Source organism: Halyomorpha halys, unplaced genomic scaffold (genome assembly GCF_000696795.3).
Source record: "Halyomorpha halys isolate HHAL.00 unplaced genomic scaffold, Hhal_1.1 Scaffold975.1, whole genome shotgun sequence".
Classification (NCBI taxonomy): Eukaryota; Metazoa; Arthropoda; class Insecta; order Hemiptera; family Pentatomidae; genus Halyomorpha; species Halyomorpha halys.
Window position 1 is genome coordinate 195778 of NW_027109741.1, and position 17049 is coordinate 212826.

General features: G+C 32.6%; 1 protein-coding gene across 1 annotated transcript in view; it reads left to right on the forward strand.

Annotated features, from left to right (window-relative positions):
* Positions 1-5653, forward strand: part of LOC106687512 (uncharacterized) — a 37534-nt gene extending 31881 nt beyond the window's left edge. Inside the window, exons 11-13 of the mRNA XM_067047918.1 lie at positions 2217-2442; positions 2645-2864; positions 4939-5653. Coding sequence (XP_066904019.1) covers positions 2217-2442; positions 2645-2864; positions 4939-5233 — 741 coding nt within the window. The 3' untranslated portion in view covers positions 5234-5653. The remainder of the gene's footprint in view (positions 1-2216; positions 2443-2644; positions 2865-4938) is intronic.
* The last annotated feature ends 11396 nt before the right edge of the window (positions 5654-17049 follow it).

Consider the following 17049-nt stretch of genomic DNA (forward strand, 5'->3'; position numbering starts at 1 on the left):
TTTTAAGGAATATTTTTTTAAATATTCGTTATTTAAACCCTGTGAGACTATTTCAGTGAGACGTTTCTCATATAAAAGGCAACTTAATTTTACTAAAAAAAAAAAAAAAAATTAAATTTTATTTGTAAAAAAGAATTTAAATTAGTCACCTAACATTCATGACGAAGTCGATTCTCAAGAAGTTAGTAAGTGAAAAAAAAAATTCCACTAGTAATTCCTTTAACTACGATAATTTGGTTACATCATAATGATTTTCAGTTCTAGAATGTTTGTTGGCAAGGTCGTGGCCCCATTAAAACGTTAGGAAATTGTTGCCATCATATCCTTATAGTATTAGTCAGACAATGAGTTACAATTGTAATTATAACGATCTTACAAGCATCAGAATACAACCTAATTCCCCTAATAGCCCTATGATTTTAAAAATAACTGATGAGATGAAAAGGGTATAAAACTTCAGAAGGGCATAAGAGAATAATGACGAATGTTGTAAGAAGGTTTATTTGCAGGCTTCTTTATTCATGAAATAGGTTTATTTTTAGGATCAATTTTAAATTTTAAGAATTCCGTTCTATAACAAAATAAATAAATGGTGATAATAAAATAAATGTAATTATTAAACAAACTGAAATATCATACATTAGAAATGGATATTATTATTTATTTTGTATAACTGCAGAGTAAACTACTGTAATAGCTTATGCATATGGCACTTCTACTATTATCGTTTATGCGTTAATAAACTGTAAATTCAGCATTGAAGTTGCCATCAAGTTATGATTATTGTGTTCGCCCTACATATATACATATATACATATATAAGTATGTGGGACGAACCTACTCTTTGAAAACCACGCCATAAAACGTGCGAAATATTTCCTACGTACATCGCGTGAGGCCTTGGACCTTTATGGTCTGTCCAGTCAATAATGATATAAATAAATCTTTTAGTCTAACAATTAAACATTTTCTGGAAAACAATTATTGGTTTTTATGGATTAAGTAATCGTATTAAATTTCAAATCAAATCTTTGATCCAATCCATTTAATCATACTATAAATAATAATTAGTAATTAGAAGTTTCACAGTGTCCAAGATGAAGTAATCACTTTTTTATTTCAATATTATATGTTAAATAATAAAACAGTTCTGTTATAAAAGTATATCTAACATAAATGAAATTATATCTTCTATTAGATTGAATGTGACGTCGTCATTTATTATATAGCTTTTTAGCATTGATAAGGCTTCTAATATTTATAAATATATTATTTTGTTTATGCTTTGATAATAATATAACGTTTCTGCTAAATTTACTTTTGAAAAAATAAATTTAAAAAATAGTTAGAATTGTAAATCTTCACGTAGTATTTTATCAGCTATAACTGCTGCGTTTCTGTTATCAGTTCTTGAGTCACATTTTATAAATGTTTTATCACATCACTGTGTAAGGAAAGTTTGAAAGGAAATGTGTTATATAAGGGTCTTAGTCCAACTGCGTTGTTTTACAAATTTTTTTTTGGAAATTATTAATATTTTGTTTTACTGTAGTTTGAGGCTGAATAAAATAAAATATTTATGAATAATTCAAGCCTTAAAAAGCTCAAAAAATAAAACATAACATTTTAACATTATAGGTGAAGATAACATTTACATAAGAAATTAAAATTTTTGAATCGGTCATTAAACTAATTCATGTGCAGAAGATGGATTTTATTATTGGAAAATTTTACTTATCTTGATGATACCGAGAGCCAAGGGTTTATTAAAGGTTTAAAAAACAAAGTAAATATTTGTCTTTATTTATACTTACTCAGTTTGGTACATGTCAGTGCTATAAAGAGCAGCAAAAACAATCTGTTAGATGGAATAAAATTAAGGAAAAAAAAGTTGAATTTAGAAAAAAAATAATTTGACACAAAAAAGGATTTATTTGTTTTCGAATGTTTAATTTCCTGGTCAATGTTCTATCAGTTCGCAAGGTGAAGGGTTTGAATAAACTAGAATTCTTTATATAATAGATTGATGATATTAAACCCTCGTGGTTAAACAGATAATACTGATAATAGATATTTTTGGAGATGTAATAAAACTTGCATAAAAAAAGTGTGTCAATAAGTAAATATCTATTATGATTTATCCTTGTTTCGGGCTGTTTCAAATAAGAATAAAGCTATTGTTTATCTTAAAATGTTATTTACTTATTTTTTATCAGGACTTACAAACATACATGGATCAAAGCAAGCAGGGTGTCATTTATATGTCTCTTGGATCAAATATGAACGTTTCTGACATCGCCACCGAAAATATCAGAGAAGACTTCATGAGCGTCTTCAAGGAGCTCCCCTACAACGTCCTTATGAAGTGGGAGACAGACTATCCTGGTAAATTACCTCCTAATGTAAAGACTTCTTCATGGTTCCCCCAGCAGGATATCTTAGGTAATTTATTGATAATTAATAATAATATTATGATGGAATGATAAGAATATTTTGTTATTTAAATAATTAATAATATAAGTAAATCATCAATAGTAGATCTATTGCTGGTTTTAAATAGATCTTTTTAGAAATTAATATTATAATTATATTCCATTAAATAAATGCTTCTTAAAATAACTAGTGACATGATATATGTTCACAGCACACAAGAATTGTGTACTATTCATAACCCATGGGGGATACTTAAGCATTTCGGAGGCAGTACACTTTGGCGTACCTCTTGTCGGGATTCCGATCTTTGGCGACCAAGCAAAGAATCTAGTCCTAGTTGAGGATGCTGGATATGGAAGAACGCTCAAATTCAGGAACATTACCAGGGATACAGTAGCTTGGACGGTCAATGAAGTTCTTTCAAACAAAAGGTAAATTTAAGCATGAAGATCTTAAACCTTAATAATTTGTACAATATTGTTGAAACCGTCAGAAGTCACTAATGGAGAAGCACTTATTAAAAAATATCGAATAGATAATTCAGCAGTTTTTGATTCATAGTGCCTCTTTGTGTGCACTTCCAACGGAAACGATATGTTTAGGTAGCCCTTGATACTATACTTACAAGCTAAAAGATCTGTTGACTCGATTAACTCTCTCCTATTTTGGGTTTACGCGGCTAATGTAAACCGGAGTTGCTTGTTGGAAACATGTAGGTGAGTGAACAAGCTAGCACATGTATTATAAACCTGTTCCATGGCACAAGTACTTGGTAGAGGAACACTTTAATCTTAACCAACATTTATATAAAAAATAAATGATGAAATTAGCATTTACTTTTAGTGGTAAGGTTTATCCCCAAACCAATATAGAGCAATAAGATGACCTATATAGCCTCCATATGGTAAGTTTGACCAAGGAAGGTCTTAAACATGTTAGGCTCCAGACCTATGACGTTGGTCTTGGGATTTGATGATGAGCTCACATATGTCAAGTTCATAGCTCAATATGACAACAATAAAATTGATTATTAGTGAAATTGCAGATAGTTCGGATAGATGTAATATGGATATGCGGATTCACGGTGATATAATCTAATCTCACGTTGCTAGGAACTATGATTTCTACGGTAAAGGGGCAGAATACCCAAAGATCAATAACAATCACTTTCGGACCGATTAGGCAATGTCCTTCCCATTGAGCAAGCAGTTCAAAGACTTTAAATTAAATATAATGACAAATCTATCTAAATGAGTAGGGTATACTTGAATTTATTCGGAAGACTTGATAAGATTGATACAATTTTCAACTGTTTTTTCGCACTTTAGGCAGAATAAAATATTATTTATTAGAAGTCTTCAGAATTTCAAGGAATATAATAGGAGAAATGTCAAGAATTGAATGTTCAGCTTGTTTTATTTTGACTTAATGTACTTTATAATATGTTAATGAGAGATATATACTTACTAACAGAGAGAAATACTTTATTCATCTATGCTGCCCAAATACATCAGGTTGCTACATATACAGCATACTAATCAATTCGTAATCGGACATATACAAATTACATATAATTATATGGTATAATAAAATAGAAAGAAAGCAGTTTTTTCCCCTACAATTTCCTTTTATAATCAATTTCAGTCTATAAGCCAAATACAAATATTTCAATTCATTCCTTTTTTTCTTTCTCTTTTCTGTTCCTTCAATTTCACCATTTCACAATTTTTAATTCACCCGATCAATAAATTCACTCTCCTGAATTCACCCCTCTAGATCTTCTCTAGTAATCAGCTAAACAAATTCACTATTAGACGGCAATGTGAGATCAGACCATTAATAATAGTCACAGCAGTAGATCAGTTTATCAAATAATCCATATTTATTTATTGACATTTACAACTGTATATAAAATAGAACAAGTAAATTTGATGTAAGATCATAATCGTATGATACAGCATGTAGAGAAACTACCCATTCGTAGCACTCTAAAAATGAAAATATGAAAAGTGAATATATATGTACATAATTTTGTGCTTATTTAGGCTATAAGTGCTACTATAATATTTTGATTTTCTAAAACCGAAGTGTCTATTATTGATTCACAAAGTGTGCACTATTCAAACACTACGTAATTTAGGTGTACACTATTAAAACACTTTGTAATTTAGGTGTACACTAGGCAACAATTTTGAAAAGTAAAAAAACAATTAATTAAAATTTTATTTTGTCTTGCTAACATAAGTAAACTAATTATAAGTTGGTTGCTCATAATAAAAAGTTTAATGTACTAACACATACTCCACATTAATGCTCAAAGTCAAAATCGTCCTTAAGTTGTACTCTATTGGTTCATTTACTTTACCTGTATCATGAATTCAGTTTGTAGATAAATATTTTACCAATTTCATTTCCTTCTATAACTAAATTACACCTTATTGATTAACGAAAGTAATATCGAGTAAAAAAAAGACTTTGCTAATCCAATTCTGTTTTTCCTTGCAGATACAAGGAGGAAGCATTGAGAAGGTCCAAGATATTCCGGGACAGAATTCTAAGTCCCGCAGAGGAAGCCGCGTATTGGATCGAGCACGCCATCAAGTACCCCAACGCCCTTACGCCGAAAGGAGCTTGGCTTACATTCGTTCAGCTTCATCTTATTGACGTTAAACTGTTCATACTGGCAACAGTAATATGTCTACTGTGCGTTGCCTGCAAGCTGCTGACGGCCATTGGAAAACTTTGCAAGTCGAAACCAAATCAGAAACAAGAAGCAAAGAAGAAGCTCAAGAAAAACTAAGAAAGCATACTTTACAAAGCATGTGCTCGGACCTTGTGATATTTACAGGCTAGTCTGAAAAAAAATCGTGAAATATTTTAAAATGGATATTTACTTACCCGAATGAATATAGTGACAAAGAAACAAAATCAAAATTAGTTAAAATAATTACTCTTTCAAAGAGCTAGTAGGAACAGTGAAATTTCGTATTAAGTAATTTTCTTCCTTACATTAATGAAGTATCATGAGATTGGATCAAAAATAAATGTAAGCAACATAATGTTATTGAACAGTATTATAAGTAATTAATTCCGTTCGATATTATTAATTATCTCATTGATGGAGATATTGATATTTTTAGTACAATTTTCTATGAAAAATGTTATATTTTAGGAACCAATATTTAGTTTTTATTTGTTACTAAAAAAATATTCAAACTTGCTTTTTAACTTTTTAATTTTTCCTATCACTTATTCCAATAAGTCTTTATTGAGTAAGTGACTCTTAATTTCATCTGAATTAATTTACTCTGAATTAATTTACTAGTATTTTATTAATCCAATGATGAAATTCAGTTTAGTGTTCTTTGGCATAGAAGAAAAAAATATTCGATAACTAAGCAGCTTGCTCATACAAAACTACTTCACTACAAGGAAGAAATAAAAATAAAACACTATTAAAACTCTGAAGATCTTTCAAGATTTTACTTACCCTTCATGAATCAAAAGAGATTTATCAAAATTCAATAATTGATGGATTCAGTTGATTGAATTTATAGTAAATTATGCTAATCAGGACTCAGTCATTTAATTTTGTTTTTATTAGAAATGCTAACGTTTCAATCAAACACGGAAAACCCGATTCTAGATATTCGGTGCTTATTCATTTAACAACGACAACTTTTTATGGTATGATGATTTTCATATTCTGGAATATTCTATTGTAAGGAGTTGTTCCAGTAAAAACATCAGGAATTTCAGTCGGTGAGTAAAAATTATAAATATGGGAGATTCCCTTACCTTGAACGCTTCTCATAAAAAACTAATAAATTAGATAGTTTTCATCCATTTCCTTCCAATTTATAAAACTTATCAAGTAATAACAAAAAATATTACTTATATAATTATTGATCCGATTTAGGATTTTAAAAATTTATTAAGTTTTAGAAATTATTTTGCTCGTTTGATTTAGATCGATGTGTTGATGTGTATTATTAAGGGTACGCTCCAATCCTTGGAGTCTAAGCAAAATTTCGATTTTTCATGATAACTTTTAAACTAAGAATGTCATGAAGATAAACATTTAAAATACAAAATTAAATTGTCAAAATTTCCTACTAAACACAATTTAGTAAATTTAGCTGGTGCTAATAATTAAAGTAAAAATAGTTAAAAATCTCCCACAGTGAACAAATATAGACTGCAAAGAATTCAAAATGTGTAAAACATAAAAAATTTAATAAAATTGTAATATTGAAAAGTCTGTCAAGAAAGTGATGTTTTTGTGTCCAAGTTACAGTCTATGAAAACGTTCAAGGTAAGATCGGTGACCACTTATGATATTTTCACAGTGAGAAATTTTATGCTAACATGAAACAGAAATTATCGCTATTAGTCAAAAACAATTTATTGCTACATGGAATCAACTTTTCAGATTGGAGAATGAACACATACCGCAGTCGGGAGGGATTTTAATAAATTACAATCATTAATTAATTAATCCGAAAACTATAACCAATCGGGTGGGGGGGGGGAAGGGGAGGGAGAGATTTGCTCTCTCTCTTATTCCCCTGTTCTCAAGTAACCTATAAAGAAGGGAAATGGTTGAAAAAGTGTAGTATCAAAAAGACTAGTACAAAAAAAAAGTGTAAAAGGGGAGTAGCAAAATTAAATTTTCATATACCCCTTAGAATGATGAATAGGGAAGTGACGAACGTAAATTCTTGTGCAAGGTGGGGTATCCAACTATGAAGGAAAACATTTACTCAAAAATAACCCGTAAACAAGTTGAGTAAGTTGAGTGTAAGTAATTATAAGATCTCATATGATTTTCGTTCAAAAAGAGATTTGATTAATGAAGCGTTACTTATTGACTGTGGAAATTATATGAGAAGATGGTTGAAGGTACAGTCGATGAAGAACATAAATAATAAAACTTATTACAATTTTTTTTTTTTTTTTTTTTTTTTTAAAAAATTTATTTATTGATATTTACAACTGTATACACATATATACAACAAGTAAATTTGCTGTAGGTGACATAGTGACATGATAAAAACATGTGGAGAATCTACCCATTGATAGAACTCCAAAAACATTTCTAGAGGAGAAGATCTCGAGGCCATCTTCTTTTCAGACGCCTAGGAGGATTATTAGGTAATGAAGGAGAAGCCAGGTTAGAAACAAGTGGATTTGGGTGGCTGAGAAGTTTATTATGGAAGGAACGGTATCTGGTTCTGGCCAAATCGGCAACATATGGAATATTGAGGTCCTGATGGATGACTTGATTTGTGACAAAGTAAGGAGCATTAAGGATTTTACGAAGGATTTTGGACTGTAAGGATTGGATTCTGGAGGAATTTGATGGTTTAGTGGAGCCCCAAAGCTCAACTCCGTATGTCCAGATAGGCCTTATAATAGTCATGTAGATCAGTCTTTTGTAATGGATTGGCAATTTAGACCGTTTGTCTAGTAAATGTTGCAATAGTCGGAATCTACGAGCAGTTTCTTGTCTTTTTAGTCTTGTATGAGGATTCCATGTCAGTCGTTTGTCGAGATGTATTACAAAATATAAAATAAGTTATTATAAAATATGTTTTACTTATTTATATTCTTCACTGGCGCCACCCCTACTATATTTTCGTCCTCGTCTATGAGATTTAATAAATAACGATAATACTTGGAGTGAATCAATATAAACTGTTTTTTTTCTTGAGTCAAAAACCTTTGTGCTGCAATGCGATTCTCACTAGATAGCATTTGTTAGCATGTGGCGTCCTAAGCCCACTCCCATGTACTGCCTGCGGTTGTGTAGTTGATTGTATTAATATGTCCGACACCAGCACACTAGGAGAGTGATTCGTCAGAAGTATATATTGCAAATATCTCCATCACGAGAGCTCAATGTCATTAAATTACAATTGGCATGTATGATTTGAGTAATTGCAAATAGTTTGGTATTCTTACAAGAAAAGCTAGTTAGTAAACTAGTTTTAAAGTCAAGTCAGGTATTAAAGTTTTGCTATTCAAATTAATAGAGTATTGTTACCATAGAGCCAGACGGTATTAATTTCTATAACGACGATTTCTGACGATTTGGTAATTACATAATAATCATCATACTAGAGAATGTATTATTTAATGCTATCATGGTCTATAAGTAGTGCTGTCTATCGTTGTCAGAACGTCATAGAGCTACTAACAAAATCTCTTCATAACACTTTTTCATAAGGGAATATTTTGTTTAGATAATTGAATATTTTTTAAATAATATATTTCCTAAGTACTAAATGAGTTTTGATGGTCAGCCGAATATGAACAATATTAAAATAATAAATTAGATTGGACAGGTCGCTTTCACAGAAATTAAGATTTTGACAATATTTGATATCGAAGAATGAAATAGTTGTTTTTTATATTAGTTTAATTTTCTGAGGTATTATGTAATATATTTATTTACCCATCCATACGTGTTTTTAATTGCCTGAAAAAATTATATAATTATTTAAAAGTAAAAGTAAAATATTCTAAAAAAATCAAAATATGAATACATAGTCTGATATTTGTAACGTTATTTTAGAACTACAGATATTTTACTATTATCTGTCTTAAAAATTTTAATTAACAATTGATTTATTTATTGACATTTATTTAGAAATTATTAGTAATATGAATGCAATTATTTAATCTCTAATGCACTTTCGTACTCTTTTTTAAACTAAGAAATATTGAAATATTACCCTCAATGGTGACTACGCCATAGTCTTTGTCATAACAACCATGGAAATTTTATAACGAAATACGATTTTTTTTTAATATCATATCTTGATTTACAATTGTCTTTTTGAGATCACAACAGCGAATGTGATGGATTTGCTTTGAAAATGTCATGAGAGGCATGGGTACCTAGTCTCTCCACCAGGACCAGTATGTACAATAATAACAAGTAATTAAATTAATTTAATTACTTGTTACAAATTAATACAATACAATTTACAAATTAAGTTAATTAATTAATACAATAATTAATACAATTTACAAATTAAGTTAATTTAGGTGCTGACGTACCAAGGAGCACTGCTACTTCAAATACTGCTAACTAACACATGCATTTTACTGTTGAGCCATTTACAACAGATATACCATTAATTACAATTACGACCAATAAAAACATACTTCTGTGAACTGGGGACTGTCATTCTGTAGGGTATATTATAGGGCCGAAAAATGGCCAGTGACCTCATCTGTTGCCCAGTAACCAGGCGATAAGGTTGCATTTTTTTTATTCGAGTGGTTCTTGGTGGTAAGCTGTTTTTGTTGTAAGTTAATGAAGTGCACTTGCATAGAAGTGCAGCACCAACGAGTGAAATGCTATATACATTTTGTTATTCTAGGTGAGAAGAACCTTATTGCTCATGCACTTAACTGTTTGATTGTCATATCAAGCTTGTATTTAAGCAAAATCTCATAATTCAATTATATATTTTTTTAATCATCAATAAAACTAAATTATCTTCTGTTTATAAATATCTTTAAATAATATAATTATTTGATAAAACTACTTTAAAACTGGTACACATTCACATTTGGCTCACAAATTACCAAGTCGAATATATATAATTCATTTATAAAAAAGCCTATTTGACCCGACCAAAAACTATCCTCTTAAAAGTTTGTTCAGCACCAGCCCAACTGCGGCAGTGACTGCCGAAAGCACTCACGTTATTAGATTAAAGTTGTAAATATATGGATGTCCACCAGAGTCCCTCTTGTACCACTTTGCAATTTTCTTGATTTTTAATTTATATCTCATTTCAGTGTCAACAATTTTAAATGATTAAAAAATTAAAAAGTTACAACAGACAGAAATACATACTACATATCGGTAAAATAGTATATGCCGATTTTTTTAGGAATAATGCTTAATACACGTTTCTATTTGACAGTTTTTGTTTTAACCAGAGGCATAGCTGACTATCCCCTACAACAATTCTAAGAAGGGTGGTACAAGGATTAGGATGAAGTGCTTAGATTCGTTAGAACATTTTGAAATTATGACTTATACTGTATTTGTCATCGTCCTCCAAGATGGTTCCATTAGGTAAATCTGAAAAATTAATTTTCCGCAGAAAAACCATGTTGATTTAAAAATGCTCTACAATCTATTAAACAGATAATTATAATGTGGGTTAAATGATTAAGATTAATGTGAGGAGAAAATGGTCAGAAATACGGTCAGTAAAATAGGCAGATAAATAAAACTTAAAAAGTCATTTTTTAACGGAATCTTCTTTGAATCCCTGATGAAGGCCTGAAATTAATGTCAAAACGTGGGCACTAATAAATAAATTTAATTTATTTGTGTATTTTTACTGACCATTTTCTCCTCACATTAATCTACGGTTAACCATTTCACCCTCACAATAATTATCTGTTAAATAGGTTGTAGAGCATTTTGAAATCAACATGGTTATTCTGCCGAAAATTAATTTTTCAGATTTACTTAAAGGAACTATCTTGGGAGACGATGACAATTATAGTATAAGTCATAATTTCAAAATGTTCCAATGAATCTAGGCACTTAACCTCTTTCGAGGTTACGATAGGTGCGACTATCTTCTCCTCATATAACAGATAATCAATGTCATTTTCCCGCTTCTAATGGAAATTTAAGGGGAGTTAAAAAAAAGCATCAAGTATTATTTCATTCAGAAGTGAAAATATATTTATATATTGTTTATATAGTATACAAAAAATTTATATCATTTATAAAATATAATATAATATTTATATTTATATTACGTATTATGTAGCTTGGATTCCATGGTTAAGTGGCAACGACCAGGTAGATTTATTATTTTAGCTAATCTCCACAATTTTCACGCTACGTTTGAAAACTCTGCTCGTTCGAAATAGGATGTTTTGTGATTCTACTTAGAAACATATTTTTTTTAGATTAGAAAGGTTCATTATTGAAGATGATCAATAAAAATTAATTACTATGTTATATAATATGATAAATTCTGTTTTTACCAAATGAACATTCCTTCCTCTACCACCGGTATTTACTGGTGGTTAAATAATATTAATTAATACAAATATGTACAATAAAGTAATATTTATTTAAATGATAAGTTTAAAACAATGATTCGAATTAGTGATTTAACAAACACTTCATCTCTAAAATAGTAAACTTTAGATCAATATTTATAATCATTAAATGTCCTTTGACATTAATTTAACTCACAAATAATTTATTTTACCACCCATCAAGCAAACCCTGATAGTTCGAGAGATGATGTTGGTTTAGACGACAATAGCCTTACCGTGGAACCCCTGCTTTACCATTCCACGGATGGATGGATAACAACATAAGGGAAAATGGAGCGATGTGTTTATCAAAATAAATTAATGTATCAGAAAAAAACATTGGTATAACGGAAAATGGATTTAGAACGTACATAAGTGGACTTATAGATGTTCCATCTATTGGCATTTGTTTTTGATGAATAGAGATTTGTTTCTGAAGTTAAATCTGTTATTGTGGCTACAATTAGTTTGAATCTTGATAATCAGGCTATTAGCAGGACACATGAAGCGAAATATCTAGGACTGATCCTGGATGATAAGCAAACCTGGGCTAAGCAATGTGAGCATGCTGCAGATAAAGGAGAATCAAGACTGCGACTTATGAAACAAATCACATCCATAAAATGGGTAGCAACCGCTGAGGTTTTAAGACATGCATATAGGTCATCTATAAGACCAGTCCTGGAATATGGCTCTGAGATTATGGTCACAGCTACCGATTCAGAGCTGGGACGTCTTGATATACTTCAAAATAAGTCACTGAGGATTATTACCGGTGCGGCTAAATCGACACCGATTCTAGCCATTCAACTGCAGGCAGAGATCGAGTCCCTAAAAGATAGGCGAAAAATGAATGCCGTCATCCTTTGCGAGCGCGTGCTTAGGAATAGTAGTGATTAGTGGGCCAGCACTCTTGGTAATACTAGGCGACTAAAACGCAGCGAAAGAAAAAAAGAAGCGCTACCACTGAAAGACCAGAGGAAAAGAGTAGAGGAGAATGTGGGGGCAAGAACTGGGTGGCATTGCTAGATCCTAAGAGGCGCCCTCTATTGACTTTACCAAGAGCGGTGTCAGTGGTATGCTTCAGGTTGGCTACTGGACATGATTATTTGCAGCACCACCTGAAGAGAATAGGAGTCTTCAGACTGCGTCTAGTGTGGAGTTGGTGAGATGACTGACGATCACATATTTGCATGTGCGGCAACCGCGGACATGATTACAGACAGGAGTTACTTCAGCAAGGTTAAACTATACTGGGGTGTTCGAATGCTGCAAAATTGGGCACCTGGTGGCCCAGTGTCCCCGAGCTCAGCGAGACAATGTCCTTATGTGTACCGGAGGAAGAAATCGGACCAGGTGGAACCGATGGAGGTTAACGCCCAGATTCTGAGAGAAAAGAGCAATTCAGAGAAGAAACGATTCAGCAGAAGTATTGGATGTCTCAGAGACTGAAGAAAAAGGAAAGGATCCAGCGGAGAAGAAGAGGGACCATGACGAGTTCATTCTGATGCCATTCAGCCCGAATAAACCAATCACATTCCAAAGACTAATGGACGAGTTCTTGAGGGTACTAGATGAATCTGTATGCCAGATATACATCGACGACCTGTTAGTATAGCAAAACCGAGACTGAGCACGTGCTGAATTTGAAACAGGTTTTTCAACGTATAAGGGAGTTTGCGTTTAAGCTCTCCTGTAAGTTTTTTGGGACAAAAAATTACGAAAGAAGGAGTAAAACCTGATTCTAAGAAGGGGTAGCCTTACAGCGGCTGACAGTGCGAAGAGATATCAATGTGATCAGACGGCTGTTAAGCGCGTTAAACTATTACCGCCGTTTTGTGCCCGTAATGGTTCAGTACTTGGTTCCCCAAAATAACTTTCTCAAGAAAGGTAGCAAGTTGGCAGTAACACAGGACATGGAGCTGAATATTCGCAAATACAAGTAGCACTTGCAGAGAGAAACGGTTCTGAAATTTCAAAATTTTCGGGAGCCAGTTACTTTCACTACAGACGCCAGTGAATATGCTCTGGGAGCAGTATTGTCGCAAAAAGGCACAGGTAGAGAATGCCCAATAGAATACGCTAGCAGACCCCTGACAGAAGCAGAGACTCGTTATAGTGCCCTAGAGAGGAAATTGTGTGGGCAGTAGACTACTTCCTTATGTATTTGGAAGGCGGTTTCGGTTCAACATGGATTATTGCCCTTTCCAGTGGGTAGGAAAGTTTTAGAAGATATCCGCGAGGATCACGTGGTGGAAAAAACTTCTTACCCAGTACAACATTTATGTTGCTTACAAACCCGGAAAAGAAAATGTGGTGGCCGACTCTCCAGGGCACTAGCAGTATATGCGATCGAAGACGACCTGGAAGGCCCTTCAGGGGAAACGAGACAGTTTCTGCACGAGTGGACGCCGGGTGAGAAAGTACAAGACGCGCCGGGAGAAGACACTAGAGAAGAATCGTCTGTGGACGAGGAGGAAAGCGAGGGAAGATCAGAGGAGATGGAGGAGCTGGACGAAATAATAAATGAAAAGAGAAACCGAATTATATAGAAGATGAAGACCTCCGAATTAATCAAGTTAGAGCATTTTAAATATAACAAGAGTAACATAACCACTATCTGGTCGGAACCAGGCATCAGGGAGGATGGACTTTGCAGAATGCTAAGAGACGCGTCCAAAGCTGGAAAGACACATCATTTATACATAGGGAACGTGGTAGCCTGGGATAAGATGCGCAGGTTATGACGGATAGAACAGATTGGAAAAGACGGATTATTTATCCAATGCACGCTAATGGTGAAAACCATCCAAGACGTGGAACGGCAGAAGGAAGTAACGCTTGTCCACCACGTACCCGGGATAATCCACCATCCGTACGTGCGGGATAAATCTGCGGAGCCAGTTCTAACAGCTCTACGAACCTGGTTTCAATTTTATGGAGTCCCTAATAGAATCTCATCCGAAGGTGAAAGAGAGTTCGATAATGCGGCCATCCGGGAAGAAATGAAATTACTGGAGGTGACATGGCTTCTTAACACTTCGGGACTAAGTTCTGAAAAACTCAGAAGGAATGTAACGCCTTCATAGTACCCTCAGTGATCATTTACAGGTATATGAAGTTGATAAAGGGTTGGAACCAGACGAAGCAATGACCTGAGCAATCGCGGCCTACAATCACTCAATTCATACGGTTTACCCCATTCGAGATATTCTTTATGCAACTTGCACGGCGGTGGGATTACGGAGGTGCGACGACGGGAGAAAGGAAGATCCTAAATAACGGCCTAGCGTAGAGGAAAATATGGAGCAAGGTAAAAGAAAGGATCGAGAAGGAAAATGCGTGTCACGGCCAAATTTGAATGTCAGAGACATGACAGAAACTATCAACCTAGGTATGATTGGTATCAATAATTGGATTCCAATTGGGAGAAAGAGATTCAGCGCTACGAGGGGCCGTTCAGGATCACAGTAATTAGGGAACATAACATTGTCATAGAAAGCTAGGAAAAAACGAGGAAGAGGAAAACGGTTCACATTCAACAATTAAAACCCCCTTCAGTGGTTTCATATCTGGGGTGGAAGTGTTCTCAGATCATCACTAATGCAATAAATTGTATATGATTTTTTTTTATTCATAGTATATTTTTAAGTTTTGAATTGTTGGAAATTCATAATTGTTAGAAAAGGTGAGTTTTATATTATTTTGTTTTGTTCTCGTGTCATTTATTTTATTAATTTTGTTATTCTATTGTTATTATAATCCATTGTTATTCTGTTGTTATTATAATCTATTAGTCATGGTTGCGTAGACAGAGAAGGAGTTTCCACCAGGTATTTTTAATGTAAATCAGTTTACACAATGAATAGAAAAATTCAGCGTGTAACTGCTTCCATAATGTGCTCAATTCTATAAAACTATCTATATTAATCTATAAAACTGAAATCAGCTCTTGAAAGCACAAATATACGGTTCGATAATCGCAGACAGTAATCTAATTCGCGGAAATGACAATTTAAATTGTGCTGAACTCAAGATACGGAGGTCTGTTTACTTTTAGTGAACACCCTTTGAAGGATTTCGTTCAAATTGATGACGAATAGGGTGTGCCCATTTCACTAACCGATGCAGAACAGATGACCTTCAAAAACGTGGACGAGAGAACACCGCCAGCTCTACTCCCAATGAGCGAGGTGGTCTTCTCATTACATACCTAAGCACTCTGGAAGGATGGAAGTGATTATTTGTTCTCAGTACACGTTAACATCGGATATTCTCTAAAATATTGTAAGAAATCACGGTCGTTTTTTTTAAATGAAAATTTAACAATGGGATTTCCATGTTTATGTTTTTCATATTTGTATGTGGCATATATGTTAATTATTTTGTGCATTTCTAGAAAGATATAGATAAGTACGTTCTATTAAACTCTTTTTTATATAAGTTTTTCATCCTACATCTTGATTACTTCAACTGTTATTTTGAAATCATAGTAATTTGAACTTTTTGTTTGGTTCCTGCAGTTTCAAATCATCGAGACCTTAAATTTTTCCCCCATATTCCAATCAATCTCTTGTTGTTTTCCGCTATGAAACCAAAAAGGTAGTTCAGAAACGGTTGGAACGTAAAAGTCGATAAAAACATTGTTGAAATATCTAAAGAAAATCATGAGCAAGTAGTGCACTTTTATATTTTAAATTATGGTATTTAGGTGAACTACATAAGTATATTTTTGGGTCGTTTATGATTTATCCATTACTGTTTTTGAATTTTTAATCTTCAAATATATTTTTATTTGTCGTTACATAACTTATTTCGCCTAATTACAGTATAATTAATTACCCAAGGTTATAAAATTTTTAAATCTGCTTTAAATTAGCCAGCAAAGCGGTCCCTCTATTCTCCGTACTATACAAAATGGGATGCTACCTCTTCCCCCAAAGTGGACCATTAGACTGTATAAATGTATTTTATTGTATTTATATTTTTATTTGTTCAAATTAAACTTCCTTGGAGGGAAAGAAGAAAAAAAAATCTGCCTAAAATATAAAACAATTTTCGGCTATAATATTGAATTCATATTTTTTTAAAACGAAAAGAATATATTTGTAAAAAAAAATTATTAATTTGTTAAAAGTTTATAGGCAAGAATTCCTTAAATTGAAACTAAGAAATAGATTTTGCATTTGTAAGCTTAGGTTTCCTCAATGATGATACTTGATAAGTGATTCAGTGGCCCCAATTTCATTACAAAACTTCAGGCAAATAGACCGAGACTAAGTAAGTCAACAAACGACCTGCTAAGTTTTGTCCTTGTAACTGCGACGGGAGTTGCCAATTAATGACCTGTTGCACTTGTTTACTTCGCCATTACGTCGCTTTATTCTATTAATTTTAATGCCATTGCGATTCTACTTTGTTCAGAATTATTTTAAAAATTACATTTAGAATCCATTGAATTCATAATTGTTGGATCATTTTTTAGAACAAATTATGCACGAACAACAATTATAAATTAGTTAGTTAGTA